The following is a 21,123-nucleotide window of genomic DNA, read 5'->3' as shown; positions in this document are numbered from 1 at the left end:
GCAGAAATCCAGTTCCGATAAGAGAGGCATTAACTTACCAAGGTAGAGGTTGCCTATGGCTCGGAACTGGTATGGCCACACCGAGCCGGGCATGACAATACCGAATTGCTTAAGCAAGCTCATGCCGGCACATAAAAGGTGGGCAGAAATCCAGTTCCGGTAAGTGAGGAGGCATTAACGTTACCCAAGGTAAGAGGTTTGCCTACGGCTGCCGAAACTGGTATAAGCCACAACTGAGCCTGGCAAAGAAAACCAATAACCGAATTGCTTAAGGAAGCTTGTGCCGGCACATAAAAGATGGGTAGAAATCCAGTTCCGGTAAGTGATGAGGCATTAACCTACTAAGGTAGAGGTTGCCAACGGCTCTGAACTGGTATAGCCACACTGAGCCTGGCATGACAATACCGAATAGCTTAAGCAAGCTTATACCGGCACATAAAAGGTGGGCAGAAATCCAGTTCCGGTAAGTGAGGAGGCATTAACTTACCAAGGTAGAGGTTGCCTATTGGCTCGGGAAAACTGGTTTAAATAGCCCACACTGAGCCTGGCATGACAATACCAAATTGCTTAAGCTAGCTTATGCCGGCACACAAAAGGTGGGCAGAAATCCAGTTCCGATAAGAGAGGCATTAACTTACGATGGTAGAGGTTGCCTAATGCTCGGAACTGGTATGGCCACACTGAGCCTGGCATGACAATGCTGAATTGCTTAAACAAGTTTGTGCCGGCACACAAAAGGTGGGCAGAAATCCAGTTCCGATAAGAGAGGCATTAACTTATCACGGTAGAGGTTGCCTATGGCTCGGAACTGGTATGGCCACACTGAGCCTGGCATGACAATACCGAATTGCTTAAGCAAGCTTATGCCGGCACATAAAAGGTGGGCAGAAATCCAGTTCCGGTAAGTGAGGAGGCATTAACTTACCAAGGTAGAGGTTGCCTACGGCTCGGAACTGGTATAGCCACACTGAGCCTGGCAAGACAATACCGAATTGCTTAAGCAAGCTTGTGCCGGCACATAAAAGATGGGTAAAAATCCAGTTCCGGTAAGTGATGAGGCATTAACTTACTAAGGTAGAGGTTGCCTACGCCTCGGAACTGGTATAGCCACACTGAGCCTGGCATGACAATACTGAATTGCTTAAGCAAACTTGTGCCGGCACATAAAAGGTGGGCAGAAATCCAGTTCCAAAAATGAGGAGGCATTAATTTACCAAGGTAGAGGTTGCCTACGGCTCGGAACTGGTATAGCCACACTGAGCCTGGCATGACAATACCGAATTGCTTACGCAATCTTATACCGGCACATAAAAGGTGGGCAGAAATCCAGTTCCGGTAAGTGAGGAGGCATTAACTTACCCATGTAGAGGTTGCCTACGGCTCGGAACTGGTATAGCCACACTGAGCCTGGCATGACAATACCGAATTGCTTATGCAAGCTTATGCTGGCACATAAAAGGTGGGCAGAAATCCAGTTCCGATAAGAGAGGCATTAACTTACCAAGGTAGAGGTTGCCTATGGCTCGGAACTGGTATGGCCACACTGAGCCGGGCATGACAATACCGAATTGCTTAAGGAAGCTTATGCCGGCACATAAAAGGTGGGCAGAAATTCAGTTCCGGTAAGTGAGGAGGCATTAACTTACCAAGGTAGAGGCTGCCTATGGCTCGGAACTGGTATAGCCACACTGAGCCTGGCTTGACAATACCGAATTGCTTAAGCAAGCTTATGCCGGCACACAAAAGGTGGGCAGAAATCCAGTTCCGATAAGAGAGGCATTAACTTACGATGGTAGAGGTTGCTTATGGCTCGGAACTGGTATGGCCACACTGAGCCTGGCATGACAATACCGAATTGCTTAAGCAAGCTTATGCTGGCACATAAAAGATGGGTAGAAATCCAGTTCCGATAAGAGAGGCATTAACTTACCAAGGTAGAGGTTGCCTATGGCTCGGAACTAGTATGGCCACACTGAGCCGGGTATGACAATACCGAATTGCTTAAGCAAGCTTATGCCGGCACATAAAAGGTGGGCAGAAATCCAGTTCCGGTAAGTGAGGAGGCATTAACTTACCAAGGTAGAGGTTGCCTACGGCTCGGAACTGGTATAGCCACACTGAGCATGGCATGACAATACCGAATTGCTTAAACAAGCTTATGCAGGCACATAAAAGTTGGGCAGAAATCCAGTTCCGGTAAGTGAGGAGGCATTAACTTACCAAGGTAGAGGTTGCCTACGGCTCGGAACTGGTATAGCCACACTGAGCCTGGCTTGACAATACCGAATTGCTTAAGCAAGCTTATGCCGGCACACAAAAGGTGGGCAGAAATCCAGTTCCGATAAGAGAGGCATTAACTTACGATGGTAGAGGTTGCCTATGGCTCGGAACTGGTATAGCCACACTGAGCCTGGCATGACAATACCAAATTGCTTAAGCTAGCTTATGCCGGCACACAAAAGGTGGGCAGAAATCCAGTTCCGATAAGAGAGGCATTAACTTACGATGGTAGAGGTTGCCTAATGCTCGGAACTGGTATGGCCACACTGAGCCTGGCATGACAATACCGAATTGCTTAAGCAAGCTTATGCCGGCACATAAAAGGTGGGCAGAAATCCAGTTCCGGTAAGTGAGGAGGCATTAACTTACCAAGGTAGAGGTTGCCTATGGCTCGGAACTGGTATAGCCACACTGAGCCTTGCATGACAATACCAAATTGCTTAAGCAAGCTTATGCCGGCACACAAAAGGTGGGCAGAAATCCAGTTCCGATAAGAGAGGCATTAACTTACCAAGGTAGAGGTTGCCTACGGCTCGGAACTGGTATGGCCACACTGAGCCGGGCATGACAATACCGAATTGCTTAAGCAAGCTTATAATGGCACATAAAAGGTGTGCAGAAATCCAGTTCCGGTAAGTGATGAGGCATTAACTTACCAAGGTAGAGTTGCCTACGGCTCGGAACTGGTATAGCCACACTGAGCCTGGCATGACAATACCGAATTGCTTAAGCAAGCTTATGCCGGCACATAAAAGATGGGTAGAAATCCAGTTCCGGTAAGTGATGAGGCATTAACTTACTAAGGTAGAGGTTGCCTACGGCTCGGAACTGGTATAGCCACACTGAGCCTGGCATGACAATACCGAATTGCTTAAGCAAGCTTATGCCGGCACATAAAAGGTGGGCAGAAATCCAGTTCCGGTAAGTGAGGAGGCATTAACTTACCAAGGTAGAGGTTGCCTATGGCTCGGAACTGGTATAGCCACACTGAGCCTGGCATGACAATACCGAATTGCTTAAGCAAGCTTATGCTGGCACATAAAAGGTGGGCAGAAATCCAGTTCCGATAAGAGAGGCATTAACTTACCAAGGTAGAGGTTGCCTATGGCTCGGAACTGGTATAGCCACACTGAGCCTGGCATGACAATACCGAATTGCTTAAGCAAGCTTATGCAGGCACATAAAAGGTGGGCAGAAATCCAGTTCCGGGAAGTGAGGAGGCATTAACTTACCAAGGTAGAGGTTGCCTATGGCTCGGAACTGGTATGGCCACACTGAGCCTGGCATGACAATACCGAATTGCTTAAGCAAGCTTGTGCCGGCACATAAAAGATGGGTAGAAATCCAGTTCCGGTAAGTGATGAGGCATTAACTTACCAAGGTAGAGGTTGCCTATGGCTCAGAACTGGTATAGCCACACTGAGCCTGGCATGACAATACCGAATTGCTTAAGCAAGCTTATGCAGGCACATAAAAGGTGGGCAGAAATCCAGTTCCGGTAAGTGAGGAGGCATTAACTTACCAAGGTAGAGGTTGCCTATGGCTCGGAACTGGTATAGCCACACTGAGCCTGGCATGACAATACCGAATTGCTTAAGCAAGCTTGTGCCGGCACATAAAAGATGGGTAGAAATCCAGTTCCGGTAAGTGATGAGGCATTAACTTACCAAGGTAGAGGTTGCCTACGGCTCGGAACTGGTATAGCCACACTGAGCCTGGTATGACAATACCGAATTGCCTAAGCAAGCTTGTGCCGGCACATAAAAGGTGGGCAGAAATCCAGTTCCGGTAAATGAGGAGGCATTAACTTACCAAGGTAGAGGTTGCCTACGGCTCGGAACTGGTATAGCCACACTGAGCCGGGTATGACAATACCGAATTGCTTAAGCTAGCTTATGCCGGCACATAAAAGGTGGGCAGAAATCCAGTTCCGGTAAGTGAGGAGGCATTAACTTACCAAGGTAGAAGTTGCGTACGGCTCGGAACTGGTATAGCCACACTGAGCCTGGCATGACAATACCGAATTGCTTAAGCAAGCTTATGCTGGCACATAAAAGGTGGGCAGAAATCCAGTTCCGATAAGAGAGGCATTAACTTACCAAGGTAGAGGTTGCCTATGGCTCGGAACTTGTATGGCCACACTGAGCCGGGCATGACAATACCGAATTGCTTAAGCAAGCTTATGCCGGTACATAAAAGGTGGGCAGAAATCCAGTTCCGGTAAGTGAGGAGGCATTAACTTACCAAGGTAGAGGTTGCCTACGGCTCGGAACTGGTATAGCCACACTGAGCCTGGCATAATAATACCGAATTTCTTAAGCAAGCTTGTGCCGGCACATAAAAGGTGGGCAGAAATCCAGTTCCGGTAAGTGAGGAGGCATTAACTTACCAAGGTAGAGGTTGCCTACGGCTCGGAACTGGTACAGCCACACTGAGCCTGGCATGACAATACCGAATTGCTTAAGTAAGCTTGTGCCGGCACATAAAAGGTGGGCAGAAATCCAGTTCCGGTAAGTGAGGAGGCATTAACTTACCAAGGTAGAGGTTGTCTACGGCTCGGAACTGGTATGGCCACACTGAGCCTAGCATGACAATACCGAATTGCTTAAGCAAGCTTATGACGGCACATAAAAGGTGGGCAGAAATCCAGTTCCGATAAGAGAGGCATTAACTTACCAAGGTAGAGGTTGCCTATGGCTCGGAACTGGTATGGCCACACTGAGCCTGGCATGACAAAGCCGAATAGCTTAAGCAAGCTTATGCCGGCACACAAAAGGCGGGCAGAAATCCAGTTCCGATAAGAGAGGCATTAACTTACCAAGGTAGAGGTTGCCTATGGCTCGGAACTGGTATGGCCACACTGAGCCTGGCATGACAATACCGAATTGCTTAAGCAAGCTTATGCTGGCACATAAAAGGTGGGCAGAAATCCAGTTCCGGTAAGTGAGGAGGCATTAACTTACCAAGGTAGAGGTTGCCTACGGCTCGGAACTGGTATAGCCACACTGAGCCTGGCATGACAATGCCGAATTGCTTAAGCAAGCTTGTGCCGGCACACAAAAGGTGGGCAGAAATCCAGTTCCGATAAGAGAGGCATTAACTTACCAAGGTAGAGGTTGCCTATGGCTCGGAACTGGTATAGCCACACTGAGCCTTGCATGAAAATACCGAATTGCTTAAGGAAGCTTATGCCGGCACACAAAGGGGTTTTTAGAATCTAGGTCCGATAAGAGAGGCATTAATTTACCAGGCTTATGCCTGTATTTAATATAGTTTACTGATCAGCTTTTCAATTTTTCTAGCTGCTAGTTGAACCTGCTGGACACCTCCACTGATGGTGACGAGATTTGATTTCTCAAATCTATCCGGCATCTCTATGAGGGTGACACCACTCTCAGCCATGATCGTTTCCACCGTCCTTCCATGGGTTCCATTGATGGCCCTGTGGAAGTTCCTTGGAATGTCCAGTTCAACCTGCGCTTGTTTTATTTCTGCAAGCCAAGTGAACTTAACCTTTTCGCCATTGAATAATATGTGATCGCCCTCTTGCCTTTGTCCTGGAAGGTCAAATGCCTCTTTAGTTGGAAGAAAGATGGTTTTTTGAATCCGGCGCTCATCAGAGTCGACATCATAGGTGATAAGTGTGCGCTCTGCTTTCTGTTTCCTAGGAGGAGGCTCTTTTTTGGGCATTTGTCTGCCCTCCACGATCCTACTGGATGCTTCTTTAGATGTAAGATAGCTGAGATTTTGAATCTTGGGCTCATCGGAGTCGAGGTCGAAAGTGATAAGCTTGCGCTCTGTCTTCTGTTTCCTAGGAGGAGACTCTTGTTTGGCCTTTTGGCTGCCCTCCACGCTCCTAGGGGATGCCTCTTTAGATGGAAGTAAGTTGGCATCATCCTTCTGGGGTTTATCGGAGTCGAGGTCAAAAGTGATAAGTTTTCGTTCTGCCTTCTGTTTCCTGGGAGACTCTTCTTTGGGCTTTTGGCTGCCCTCTACGCTCCTAGGGGATGCCTCTTTAGATGGAAGCAAAATGGTATTTTGGATCAGGGGTTTGTTCTCTAACTTATTTTTTTCGTGATTCAGAAGCTCGACTTGTTTTTGAAGGTTGTCCTTCTCCTCGTTGAGACGAAGCTTCTCTTCCTGTATTGTCCTGTTCTCTTCTAGAGCTCTAGTTAGGTCATTCTCAAGTATGTTTACTTGATTCTTGAATCCCTCTACCTCGCTAAATAGAGCATCGTATCTTTTGCCTCTCACCAGATCATTAATTTGAGCTTCCATTAATTGTCCATTCAATTTATTTCTCTCTTTGGACATCTCTTCAAAATTTCCCTTCAACTCTTCCTTCTCCTGAAGAAGTTGGGATATCTTTTCGGTTTGGGCTCTGTTTTGTTCTTTGGCCCATTCCAGTTCCTCTTTCAACAGGCGAATTGAGATTTCCATCTCTTCTCTTGCTTTTCGGTGTTCTTCAACCGAAGCCTCTTTGTTATCAACCTCCTTCTGCAGCTGGTCATTCTTTCCGTACAGTTCACAGATAATTCTATTCGTGTCCTCTTTCTCTAAGTCCCGATCGTTCTGGAAGGTTGCAAAATCGTCGAGGACGAGGGCAGCATCTGCTTCCAATTGTCTGTTTGTTGCTCGGAGGTTGTCAATAGTTTTTGTCAACTTTTCAATCTCTTCTTTTCCGTCATTTTGTGCGGCTTCAATCTTAAGAGAAAGGCGTTCAATGTCTGTTTTTTGCAGTTTGTTAATTTGCTGCAGATCATCCATGATTTGAATCGTCTTTTCTTTCTCTGCTTCTTTGTCTTTCTCGACAGCTTCAACTTTTTTCGTAACATTTATAAGGCGCTTAATCTGTGCTTCAATATATCCAGTCGTTTCTTTGAGTAGATCGTTCGCTTGTCCAGTTATCTTTTCTATATCCTTTAACTTTTCTTTGGCGTCACTTGCCTTTACTCTCACGTTCTGACCTTCCAGGTCCTCGGTTACGTCAGTGCCATCAAGAGAGCTGTTCATTGACCACCAGTCTGTTTCTTCTTCCTGCTTTTCGTCTTCCAATTTAGTCTTCTGTTTCCTTCCGGGTAGCAGAGTCGCCATCAACCCTCCTGCCAAAGTCAGACACAGGCCGGAGTGCATCCATAAGTAGTCAACTATTTGGCTAATAAGAGTTTCAATAAATTGGAAAATACCAAGTTTTGATTCTGTGTTTTCTAATTCCTCTTCTAGAGCTCGGACCATGAGTTCGCACCGTTGTAAATTCCGTCTGGATTTCCAAAGTCCGCCAAGCCAGGGGCACGCGGACAGAATCCGATCAAGGGCAACAACGGGCGAAGAAGATACGGGTTCCAGTTCAAGTAGACGAGAGTTCAGAAGTCTAACTGCGAAGGATAGGTCGTGAGTTTTCACTCGTCCTTCGAGGTCCAAGAAGTGCTGCTCGCAACCAAGAAGCTGGTCCGAAAGACCGCTTTCCAAACGAGCAATAAGGAGAAGCCCTGCGATCAGGGCTGCCAATCCGATCATAACGACGAAGAATGCTTTGGTGCAAGCGGCTTTGAGTGCTTTTGTGGTAAACATATTGCAATGTCTTGAGATGACAGGACCTTGCTCATACCGTAGTTTCTATTAATGCCACCCTCTCCTTCCTGGAGTCTGAAGACACGAAACCCTCATTCAGGCTCCATCAAAGAATTTGAAGACGGGAAATCTGCCTCCAGATTCCGAGAAGAGGAATGAGAGGAGGCTCCGGGGATTCGGAATGTTACTCAGTTCTCTTCAGATGTTACAGGGCTTCTTAGCAAGGCTTCGGATGTCTCCAGTGCTTCCTTCTTTCGGTCTTTAATAAGGACAAGGCTCTGGAGCCATGTGTGTGTGTGCGTGTGTGTGTGTGTGTGTGTTTGTATACGCGGGCATGCTGTTATGCTTAGTATACATGTAGGCAAAGAATTGTCGGTTCATTAAAAGTGTCTGAATATATATATATATATATATATATATATATATATATATATATATATATATATATATATATATATATGTATATATATATACATACATATATATATAATATATATATATATATATATATATATATATATATATATATATATTATGATGTGTGGGTCTGTTTGTCTGTGTCTGACAGATGTAAGAGGTCATACTTCGATGCCGAACTGGAGTAAGGCCACCGAGCATCATCGAGAAAAATTTAGTCTTGGTGAGAAATTCCTTCGGACACTGGATTTATTTTTCGTGAGTAAAACGAACGAGGAAGTTTATAAGTTCGTTTTCCTTTTACTATATCCGAGGTTATGGATTTAATGTGAAGTGAAAATAATGCTTATAATAGGAAATTTTTGGTTCAACAGCAGCTACCTGGAGGTGCTTTCATGAGAAATCATCAATGCCCTGCATTCTTCAGGAAAATAATTAACGGTAAGTTTGAATTAAATCTCTTAAGTTACCCTTTTTGTGGTTTTAGAAACAAATTACGCTACGTTAATATACCTCCTAGGTCTATCTTAAGTGGTGAGGTTTGTTATAGCCTCCAATAATATCCACATTACAAAAGCTGATAAGTCAAATAGTATAGTAATTTTAGATAAAGCTGACTACATATCACGTATGCAAGCCCTGCTGGATGATGATGTGACTTATGAAAAACTAACAAAAAATCCCCTTGATCAAGTCATAAAAAACTTTAATAGCACAGTGAAAAATATCCTTAAAGATAAAACAGAGCTACTATGCAAATTGTCAGTCCTTCGCTACCTGACCTGTACGGATTAGTCAAAACGCACAAAGAAAATAACCCTATGCGGCCTATTATCAGTACTGTTGGTTCAATTTCATATAAACTTTCGAAATATATCACTAAGATCTTGTCCCCGTTACTTGGAACCATCTCCGATTCTCATATATATAATTCTCTAGATTTAGTTGATAAATTAAACAAAATTACTCTTTGCCCCACTGATAGATTCGTTAGTTTTAATGTATGTTCTCTTTTTACTAAAGTCCCTATAGACTCTATTTTAGATTATCTTAGTAATGAACTAACTCAGCATGAACTATCTCTACCTATAAGTCACATTATTTCACTCACTAGGTTGTGCATTTGTGATTTTAAATTTATATTCAATGGTGAATTTTATCAACAAATAATTGGCATGGCAATGGGAAACCCTTTATCACCACTCCCCTCAAACTTGTACATGGAATTCTTTGAAAAACGCTACTTACCTAATATCATTTATATTCCTGTAAAGTGGTATACATATGTTGATGATATTTTAGCTGTTCTGCCTGCTGGTATTGATGTAAAGGATTTACTCTCTAAATTAAATAACCAGGTACCATCGATTAAGTTTACTCTAGTATTGGAAAAAGACAATTGCCTCCCTTTCGTAGATGTTTTGATACATAAAGAACCATTTCGATGTAAATTCAGCATTTATAGAAAACCAACCAACAACTTAACTTATGTTCATTTCTATTCAGGCCACCATCTTAACATCAAAATATCAATTTTTTCTTCTATGTTTTTACGAGCATTGCGCATTGTCAGTCCCCAATATTTGGAACAAGAAATTGAATACATAAGAAAAATAGGGAAAGATTTATGTTATCCTTCACATATATTAGATATTTGTTATAATAAAGCCCACAAAAAGTTTTATAGTGTAAATAACATGGAGAAAGAAAATTCTAAGAACATTCTTAGTTTACCTTATTTTAACAGATTTGAAACATTAAATCATTGTTAAAAGCCTTTAAGGTCAACCTTATTTTTTCCTATAATAACACACTAAAAGGAATGTTAATAAAAAATGGCCCCAGGGAAAGCAACAACATAATATATAAAATTCCATGTATGGACAGCTCCTCTTTTTATCTCGGACAGTCGAGCAAGGGCTTAGAAGTAAGATTAAACCAGCATATATATTCTGTATAAACTGGGCAAACATCTAATGCAGAATTCATTCATTTAAGTGAAAACAACCACCGAATAAATTGGATTGGTAGTTCAGTAATTGCAAGGTCAAAAGATGTCTTATCACGAAATCTTTTAGAATCTGCTATGATACAACTTACTTCACATTGTAATAATATTAGTCATGGCCTGTTTTCATTTAGACTCTTGTATTTGTAACATGTTTAAGAATAATCTCAAAGATATAATTACAGACTTAAATACAAATTAGTTGCCTTAGAGATATCTTCGTTGTATATGTATGTTTAATATGTATTGTGTATAAGTTTTTGTTTACCAAAGTTCTGAATAGCTGTCACCCTATATTATCCTTTAATTGTCTTGTCCTTGTGTCTGAGCAGATTGACTTAATCTTTTTGTTTTTTTAAATTGTACCCATGTTTATGCTTGTTTGGAAAGGTTAATCTTTCTCCAGGTGTGCCGGATTCTAGATACTAAACTCCTTATAATCCCTATCTGTCAGTTATACGAGCTTTCCTGTACTGTCAATTCCTCACGTAAGTCAGTTTATCTGCTGAGTAAAGGACGTTGAACGTCGTAAGATCTTGAAGAAATTCCGTTGTTTATTTTTCCTTCGTGACTTATACCTTTATTTATGGATTTATCACATTCCAAACATTCGTGATTCAGTTACACACACACACACACACACACACACACACACACACACACACACACATATATATATATATATATATATATATATATATATATATATATATATATATATATGCATACATACATACATACATACAGGTTTCCATGAACTGGGAAAACAGAGGCAGAAAGTGAACTCCAGACACATACATATAAAACTACTTGACAATCAATCTTTCAGAGATGAATACGCTCTGGCTCCCAGTGGCTCTGGTGGCGGCCCATCTGTCCACTGCTGCAGGAGCTTCCTCAGAATCCCCAAGGGCAGATCCCTCCTACAAGGTGCTGGTGTTGGGTCCCATCGGGAGTAGGAGCCTCTACTACCTGACGAAGTCCCTCTCGGAAGCCCTTGGCGACGCTGGGCACACCGTCATGCTCGTGTCTACTTTTGAACCCTCATCCACGTGAGTACCATGATGGCCCTCAGTCCTGCGTGATTAGGCTTTGGTTAGAATGTAAACAAACACACACATACACACACAAACAGCTGAGAAGGCAGCATCCGTAGGGTCCGCCTTGCCAATGATATCTAAAACCGCTCTGAATTTTTGCAAGGTTCTTGAGCCTAGAAACATTCAGTCCCGTAGGGAAGTGGTTCCTTCAGTATACCTCATGTGGTGCACCGTAGGCATTACTGAACGTTCTTTGCAGCATTCCTTCGGCCCCTAGCTGCAACCCCTTTCATTCCTTTTACTGTATCTCCTTTCATATTCACTTTCTTCCAACTTATTTTTCTCAGCCATCTCCTCACAATTGCTTCATAGTGCAACTGCGTCAAGGTTTTCCTCCGGTTACGCCTTTCAAACCTTCTACTGTTAAATTCTGTTTCAGCGCTGAATGACCTCATAGGTCCTAGTGCCTGGGCTTTTTGGTTCCACATTTTCTTCCTTTAATTATCACAGGTTGATTTTTATTTATTTATTTATTTTTTTATGAAAGCAAACTATTGAGATACTTTGTCTGTCTGTCTGCATTATTCTGTCCGCCCTCAGATCTTAAAAAATACAAAGGCTAGAGGGCTGCAAATCATTATGTTGATCGTCCACCCTCCAATCATCAAACATACTAAATTGCAACCCTTTAGTCTCAGTAGTTCCCATCTTATTTAAAGTTAAAGTTAGACATAATCGTGCGTCTGGCAACACTACAAAACAGTCCACCACCTGGCAGCAGCACATACAGCATTATCTGCTGTATAGAAAACTCATTGGCGCATTTTTTACTTGTTGTGTTTACGGGAGGTAGAGTACTCGTATGTTTACCTTGGTACAGAAATCAGTCAACTCGTCTTCTTGTCTGTGAGTTGATTAATCCATCAGTCTTCAGTACCTGTTACAGCAACGAATTGCAGGTTATAACAGCTGGAATTAGTCAGCCATTAGTATTTTTATGATTATCGTTCAAAATGTGCAGTTCTGACACGTGGAACAAGCCTTCAGGGGCTATTAACTTTGTTCAACAAGCTTCTGCAGATCAGGATATGCCAGGTCGGAAACTCGTGAAAGAACAAGTCGTCAAAGAACCAGTAAATAAATAACAAATGATAAAGTTGATCTTGTGTTCCAGCCGTCATTACGTCTCAAAGAACCAATTCACTTTCCTTCCCAGCCATCCGAACGTCACAGAAACCCCAACGGGAGCGCCCATCGAGTATCTGGAGGGCTTCAACATCTTCGAGTACCGGGGAATGTTCAGCATCTTCAACTGGATCGTGAATGTCACCACCAACGTCGGAAGAACGATGTGGCGGAACGCGGACATCCGGAAGCTCTGGGAAAGAAGAAGAGAGTTCGACGCCATCGTCATCATCAGCTACGTCAATGAGATAGCCCTCCCCTTCCTGCTGGACTTCGAGGGCGTCTACGTCGACTTGTGCACGCCCGGCGTGGAGATCTTCACTATTGCCAGGCAGGGGAACTGGCTCCCCCTGTCCGTCACGCCCTCAATCCTGCTGTCCTTCGACGAGCACATGACCTTCTGGGAGAGGCTAGTGAATCCTTGGGTGGCGTGGGCCACCTACGAGCTCTACATGCGCACAACCCTGCCGATCATCAGGAGCATTGTGGAGGAGTTCTTCCCTCAGATGCCATCTATACCCGAGCTCTATGACAGCAGCCACTTGACTCTAATTAATGGACATTTTGCCCTGGATGGGCCTGTCCCTCTGCTGCCCACTCAGGTGGAAATTGGAACTATAAATGCTAGGCCACCGAAGCCGTTGCCTAATGTGAGAAGGCGAACATTTTTTCCCCATATGGGAAACTTTTTGCATGCCTTCCTAGGGTGAAATGTTTCTGTGTATCAATTTTATTTTCTTTAAAAAAATAGTTCTGGTAAAGTTTCCCTACAGAAGAAAATCTATATTTTTAGCATGTAACTCATTCAAGTTTTCTTAGCAGATTGCTTTTACTTTACATAGATTTTGGAATGACAGCAAGTAATTAATTTTTCTTCCTGTTATGTATAGACACTTCAATAAGCTGTCTTTCAGACACCTGGGTCTACCTAGTGGTGTCTTCTTTAAACCTTACACTCCATTGCTGGTTACAGAGATGTTTAGATTAACATAAAATGCTCAACTTTTATAGGTAACATAAACCTCTGATCTGTTGCAGGACCTGGAAGAATTTGCAAACTCCTCAGGCGAACAGGGTATCCTGTACTTCAGTCTAGGCAGCATTGCTAAAGCCAAGGACATACCCCTTCAGAATAAGGTTAGGTTTCTGTATTCAGGTGCACTTATTGCAAAGACAGCCTAAAAAAAAAAAAAAGGTTTGCCTAATTTTATTCTGAAACTAGGAATTGTTGTAAATTTAAGATGAAAGATTTATGATAATACGTATGAAAAGCATAAATTAGCTCGAACTCTCCTGCTTTTATGTTTGACACTTAGCGTAACTGCACCAGTGGTGTCATTTCAGATTTCTCTCGGGGGATGGGATGTGAAGGGGGGCAAAGGTTTAGAATTTATGGTATGGGTGAGGTGGCGAGCGAAGCAAGCCTGAGCAGCTGGGGCTAGGGGCCCCGCTGCAAGGACCCCCGAGAAATTTTTGTAAATTTGTGTACATTTCTTTTTTAGCATTTTGAAGCCACATTAGAGCTGTATTGAGTTCACTGGAGTGAAAAGTTTACTGTTATTATTATTGTTATTTCAAAGGCTAGAGAGGTAAAACAAGCCTTGGCAGGGCCATCAGTGTCTTGAGAGGGGAAGAGCCTACCCCAGCCCGCAAAAATGGCATCCCTGAACTGCACTCGTATAAGCTATACCAAAGAACATGTGTCTAGAAAAGCTTAGGGTGGACAGATTCAGTTCGTGTTCAGAGTATTCCTAATGCTCCATCCTTCCACAGCTGATGTTCTTGGAGACGTTTCGTCGTGTGCCCCAAAAGGTCATTTGGAAATACGAAGGGGACGACTTGGACCTCCCTCCCAACGTCATCACCAGGAGCTGGTTGCCACAGCAGGACATTCTTGGTAAGGGACACAGTTCTGTTTCTCTCACACAACTCTTACTCACTCTGGTGGCCTTCAGTCTTCCAATAGGTTCTATGAATGTCGATAGGTATTTAGAGCACTGGTAGAGACAAATTACTGTCCTATGAACTCTATACAAGCAAAGTTACTAAAGAATTGTTGGGAATTCCCATGAACACTGGTAACTGTACAAATTATAAGTTGTAAATTTTAATGCTGCAGAAAATTGTTTACAAAAACATTTCTATCACGATCATGTTCTTGACATTGCTGGACATCAAGCAGATCTGTACCTTTGAGCAGTATGCATGAGCTGTATCAAGATAAGGGAACCTCACAAACACCGACCTACTTACGAACATTCAGTGATGCAAACAAATGGGATCGCATATTAAAATTGTATTGAGAGCACTCTCCCTTGTGCCACCTGTAAGCTCAATTTTTTTTGTACCATTTATATTAATGAAGTACTCTATAAAATACAATACTGTATGTATAGTGTATTGTGTTTTAGGATGATAAAAACGTACACTACTGTATTGACATCAGATCAGAGGTTCTTAACCTTTTGATGACTCCAGACCTCCAATGTATTGCCGAATAAGGTTCCATACACCCTTTGGTCAAGTCCATTAAGTAATATGTGTTGACAATATAGCTTAATAAACATAGTTTAATACATGCTTTAATTATGAACAGAACATGCAAGAACATCAAAAGCGTTTATAGTTTGATATAGTTATTCACTTACAAAATGTACCCATGTATATATTGACACATTAAAATCAATTAAGATACAAATATCCAGAGATCAAGTCCCATACCCCAAGCATTTGGTTCTCAGGATATCCCGTTAAGAACCCCTGCCTTATACCATACTGTACTTAACTATATAACATACAAATATCTCTCTGGAAAGTGACTCTTTGTGGCGTCTTTACTAGCAAAAGAATAACACTGAATTTCACTGTCAAAACCTCTCCAGGTCACCCGAAAACCAAGCTCTTCATATCCCACTGTGGGAACCTAGGGACACAGGAAGCCAAGTATCACGGCGTCCAGTCCTTGCCGTTCCAGTGAGCTTCGACCAGCACAGAAATGCGGCTCGCATGGCCAGCAAGGGCTTTGGGCTGGTGGTCAACTGGGAGGACATGACCACTGAAAGTATATTGGAGGCTATCCAGACTCTCCTGCACAATCCATCGTAAGTAATTTGTTAATCTTGACTGACGCGACCACTAGACCATGTGAATGTCTTTGAATCTTTGGTTCACGTTATGAGGTCACTAGAATCCCATCTCCTTCGCATGTGAGATAGAATAGCCTTAGTAGCGTGTCAGATTGAAAGAGGGGTGCTGTTGTAAAGTTAACTTGACTTGACTGACTCGACCACTAGACCACATGTGATTGTGTTTGTGTAGGATGTTTCTATATGATGCATATGAAAGGTACTTGTATTCCTGCCAATATGTGTTTAAGGCGGGAGAAATTGAGTCTGGGGCAGTCTCGCTGGAGTAAGTGTGACCTCAATATTGTCACGTGCACTGCTGCCCATCATGTATTGGATTATGTGAATATACAGCTATTGCATATTGCTCTTGCTTGAGTATACCTAACCTGCTTACATGGTGCAGTGATATAAGGAAGGACCTGGGAAGCCTTCAAGATGTCGGGTGCAAGATATTCAACAACACCAAGAAGAGGGGGCCTTTGACGGGCAGCACTTAGCCGCACCAATGGTGGGAATGAGGACCTTCTGAGTGCCATGGCAAACTTTTTCTTGCAGCAGTGACAAAGCAGTGATGCCCCCTCAGCTATGAGAGCAATTATGCCCGACAAATGTTTGTACAAAATGTCACAAGGAGCATTTAGGAAGTGGCATAGGTCTATGACAGATTGGTTCCAAATTGGCAGGGTTTCTACTGAAGATGCTGTGCTAAGCATTCGTTTGAACTGCAATGATCAGTTGTAAAGGGCATTGGATGCCTGTTACATGTCTGATGAATGGAAAGCCTTTTCTCTACATCAGGCATTAGATGCCGTCCAAGAAGTAACTCAAAAGTCTGTGAACCGTGCAATTCTGCGAGATAAATTTTTTAGCGCACAGCAAGGGCCTATGGAACCCGTAAAGACATATGTACATCGGTGTCAGGAATTGGCTTTAGATTGTGCTTTCTGCTGCCCTCGGTGCCAAAGTGACATGCTTGACTATATGCTGACTCACAGGTTAGCCATTGGTTTGAATAACTGTGGATTGAAACAAGAAATACTCCGAGACTACAAAAAATATAACAGTGTCGCCAAAATATTACAGAAGTGTGAAATATATAAGGCAGCTGAAAGGGATAGTGGGCCAGCAAAATTAACCAGACTCATTACTGCCAAGGTAGGGAAAGAATTGCTGCCCTATAATAATAATGAAACAGAACATAATGATGTTGCGGCAGTAAAATCGAACCTTCACCGACAAAAGGATAGTAAGCTACTCATGTCAGGTAAAAGATGTGATAATTGTGGGCGCATTCATGAGAAAAATAAATCTAGCTGCTATGCAAGTGAAGTGTGTTGCCACAAGTGTGGTGTAAAGGGTCATTTAGCTAGATATCGCAGATAAAAACGTGCGAATAACAAGGCAGCAGGCATTGAAGTTGATCATGATGACGAAACCATGTCGGTGACGGCATGCACGTTAGTGCAGCACTGTGGGGTCCAGCAGGTGACAGCATTGGCGGGAAAGTTACCGCATGTGCGCATAAAAGTTGAACATAAAATGAGACGTGATGTACCAATGTATGAAGCATTTATCGATGCTATTGCTGATACTGGGGCTGAAGTTTGTATTATGGGGAAAAGGTTTTGCATCAATTAGGACTGAACGTGAAACAGCTGTGTCGTTTGAACGCCAAAGTTAATCATGCTGCTGAAAAACCCATGAGAGTACTGGGTAGTGTACGTTGTACAATAACATTGGGTAGAAATAATGCTCTAAACATAGAGGTGTTAGTAGTGTGCGGTGTCTCTAGGCGATACCTATCTATAAATGTATGTAAGTGTTTAGGATTAGTGGATGCAAACTTTCCCCATCATGTTAAGGTAGATGGAATTTCAGTCAATAATATTGGTAGGGAACGGCCCAATAGTGTGGATGCCAATGACGTCACCAGTGATGGGAGCACCACCCATGATGTCATAGAGGTGCCGTTCTCCCCTCAGGAGGCCAATGTACCTAAGCTCAAAAGGTGGATTTTGGAGCGTTTCTCTGGCATGGTATTCAATATTAGAATGGAATCCATTACCGGTAATGAAGGGAAAGCCACACCATATCCACTTTCTCCCTGATGCAGTCCCATACGCATGCCATACACCGATTCCAATTCCCAAGCATTTGGAGCAAGAGATAAAAAAAAAGCTGGACGATGATGTAAAACTGGGAATAATCCACCCTGTTCCTACAGGAACTGCAACCGATTGGTGTGCGCGAATGGTAGTAGTAGCTAAAAGGAATGGAAACCCAAGAAGAAGAGTGGATTACCAATAGCTAAACAAATATTGTAAAAGAGAAACTCATCACACTTTTGCCCCATTCGACATGGCATCCAGTGTACCCGTGCATTCATACAAAACTGCCTATTCTGGTTCCATCAAGTGGAATTAGATAAGGAGAGTCAGCACCTGACTACTTTCATATTCTCATGGGGTAGGTACCAGTATTGTAGGACCCCAATGTGACATGTCTCTGCCTCGGATGTATACTCAAAGCACTTTGATGATGTAATAGCAGACATTCCGAGAAAATCTAAATGTGTCGATGATGTTCTCCTATATGATGATACTGTGGAAGGAGCGTTTTATTACACAATAAGTTTTTTACAAGTATGTGAAGAGATCGGAGTTATTCTCAATCCTGATAAATTTCAATTTTGACAACGCGAGGTAGACTTTGTAGTCTATGAATTAGGTTGGGACAATTTCAAGCCAGGTGAGGAAAAGTTGTCTGCAATCAAGAGCTTCCCAATGCCAAATCAACCAACCATCACTGACATATGGTCTTGGTTTGGCCTCATAAACCAATTGGCACCATTTATTGCTACCTCTCAACTAATGGAACCCTTTCGAGACCTACTAAAATAGTCTACCAATCAAAAGGTATACTGGGATGAAATGTTTCAGGATGCATTCGAAAAGACTAAAGAAATTTTATGCAATTTGATTGGGGATGGATTGGCCTATTATGATAAACCTAGGCGAACTGCGGTAATCACTGACTGGTCGCGTGATGGGATGGGATTTCTGGTGTTACAACAACATTGAGTTACGAAGAGGATAAAGTCCCATTTTCTTGCAAAGGGGGATGGAAGCTTGCCCTCTGTGGAAGTAGACATTTAACCTCGGCAGAAGTCAATTATGCAGTTGTTGAAGGAGAGGCTGCTGCCGTGGTTTGGTGCTTTCAGAAAACTAGATTATTCCTACTGGGATGTCCCAATGTTATCCTTGTTACTGACCACCATCTGCTGGTCAAAGTGTTTGGTGATAGAGAATTGAAAGATATTGTGAATCCTCGTTTGCTTTGGTTAAAGGAAAAACATTACAATACAGTTCACAGTGAAATACATTCCTTGGAAGAAAAACTCAGCAGTCGATACTCTTTCAAGATACTCAGTAATGAGGACCCCAATAAATGAGAGTGACAGTGAGATGGGGGAGGAGGTTGAGAGTCTGTGCATTGCAGCATTGATCACGTCGCTAAGTGATGACGTCATAACCCTCTACTGGAATTCTGTAAAAGAAGCTGCTTAAGGCGATGTGGAATATCAGCTGCTAAAGAGTATGGTAGCTGCAGGTTGTTGGCCGTTATCAAGAAATTTAGTTGACTCCAGCATAAAGCCATATTTTAACGTACAGGACCGACTTGGCATCGTGGACGAACTGGTGGTGTATTCATATGATGAAGGGCATATACTTCTAGTGATACCTGTGTTACCACGAGACCGAGTTGTCTCTAACCTACACTCAGGCCACCAAAGTTCTGATTCAATGATTCGTAGGGCATGACAGGCTGTGTATTGGCCTGTGATGGAGGGTCAATTGAACCTCAAGAGGATACAGTGCAGAACATGTGACGTCATCGCGCCATCCCAACAAAAGGAACCACTATTGCCTACCCCACCCCCTGAATATCCTTTTCAACAGACAGTCACGGATATGTTTCAAATATGTGAAAAACAATATCTGGCATATGCAGTTAGGCTTAATGGTTGGCTGGAAATTGCCTTTAATCCAAGTGGTGCTACTTCTGCCAAGCTGATCCCACTCTTCCAAGGATACTTCATCCAGTGGGGTGCCCCGGAAGAAATCTCCCTCGATGGTGGCATCAATTTGGTAAGCACTGAAATGGCTAGCTTCCCACAGAAATGGGGGCTTAGTATGAGAATATCCTCAGCCCATTACCCCCAATCCAATGGGAGGGCAGAGGCAGCAGTATGTACAGCAAAAAGAACCATTCAAGATAACACAGGAAGCGACAGAAGCCTCGACTCAGATAGTTTTGCCAGAGCCATTTTGCAATATAGAAATACGCGCCTAAGGGACATCGATAAATTGCTGGCACAATTAGCGATGGGACGACAACTCAGAGACTCAGTCCCCATGATTAAAAGCTATCATAAGATAACAGAGCAGTGGGCAGACATTATGATAGAGAGAGAGGAGAAGATGGGTAGACACTTGAGAAATGTCAAGTTCCATCATGATTCGAGTGCAAAGAGACTCCGCCCCCTGCAAACGGGCACCATAGTAGCAGTGCAAAATGTTGTCTCTAAGGCCTGCGATCGTATTGCAAAAGTCATTGAAATGAAAGGAGACCGCCAATATGTCATAAAACTAGATGGTAGTGGAAGAATATCAACAAGAAACAGAAAACATAGCATGTGGGATAGAATAGGCCTAGTAGCGTGTCAGATTGAAAGGGGGTTGCTATTGTAAAGTTAAGAAGGGAAAAGTATTTGGAACAACTTTCGTACAGTAATGATAGGAGGCTGTTTGCTTTATTTATCTAGTTATCTATTCGTCAACAGCTATGCAGCCAAGCTGAAGCAGGTGTCGGAAGCCTTGAAGGACCAAAAGGAGAGCCCGAAAGAGAGAGCCGCTTGGTGGGTGGAATACGCCATCCGTCACAACCTGCGTAATGCTTCTCACTTCGAGTACGCAGGCAGGAAACTGCACTTCCTGCAGTACGTGGGAGCAGACGTAATAGTATTCTGGGCAGTGGCTCTCCACTTCTGGATAGCACTCTGCTACTACCTCTGCCCGGGAAGGTGCAGGTGCTGCCCTCAGAGAAGGAAAAGTAAGAAGAAGAAGATGAGTTAGGAGTAGTTTAGAGGAAAACAGTAGCAGCCAGATCTTCTACTAAAATAAAGAAGAGGAGGAAAACAGTAGTTGGATGTCTGTGATAAACAGTTGTAGCTTTTTTTGTGTTGTTTCTCACTCTAGTAGCTCAGGTTTCAAGGCATGAAGGATAAACTTGGGTGTCTTATTGTGACCCACTGAGATTCCCAAGTTTCCAAACGTTGGATTTTGAAAGGCCAGGCTGTCGGCCTTACGTCCATGATATGAAGATTTGCATAGAGAATATAGAACAAGAAAATACTTAATATATTTGAGAGAGAGAGAGAGAGAGAGAGAGAGAGAGAGAGAGAGAGAGAGAGAGAGAGAGAGAGAGAGAGAGA

General features: G+C 43.1%; 2 protein-coding genes across 2 annotated transcripts in view; both read left to right on the top strand.

The window, feature by feature from the left end:
* LOC135209113 (uncharacterized) overlaps positions 1 to 21,123 on the top strand; it is a 330,064-nt gene that overhangs the window by 82,263 nt on the left and 226,678 nt on the right. The window lies entirely within an intron of this gene.
* LOC135209110 (UDP-glucosyltransferase 2-like) lies at positions 8,504 to 21,098 on the top strand. Its single transcript, XM_064241738.1, is given in 8 exon segments — positions 8,504 to 8,709; positions 11,106 to 11,328; positions 12,533 to 13,151; positions 13,540 to 13,638; positions 14,275 to 14,398; positions 15,384 to 15,452; positions 15,455 to 15,602; positions 20,473 to 21,098. Coding segments are annotated over 8 exon segments (1,620 nt in total). The 5' UTR covers positions 8,504 to 8,663; the 3' UTR covers positions 20,765 to 21,098.

The sequence above is a fragment of the Macrobrachium nipponense genome, chromosome 37 (assembly GCF_015104395.2).
Source record: "Macrobrachium nipponense isolate FS-2020 chromosome 37, ASM1510439v2, whole genome shotgun sequence".
In the NCBI taxonomy this organism is placed as follows: Eukaryota; Metazoa; Arthropoda; class Malacostraca; order Decapoda; family Palaemonidae; genus Macrobrachium; species Macrobrachium nipponense.
Note: the sequence above shows the minus strand (reverse complement) of the source record. Positions and strands in the feature narration are given on the sequence as shown.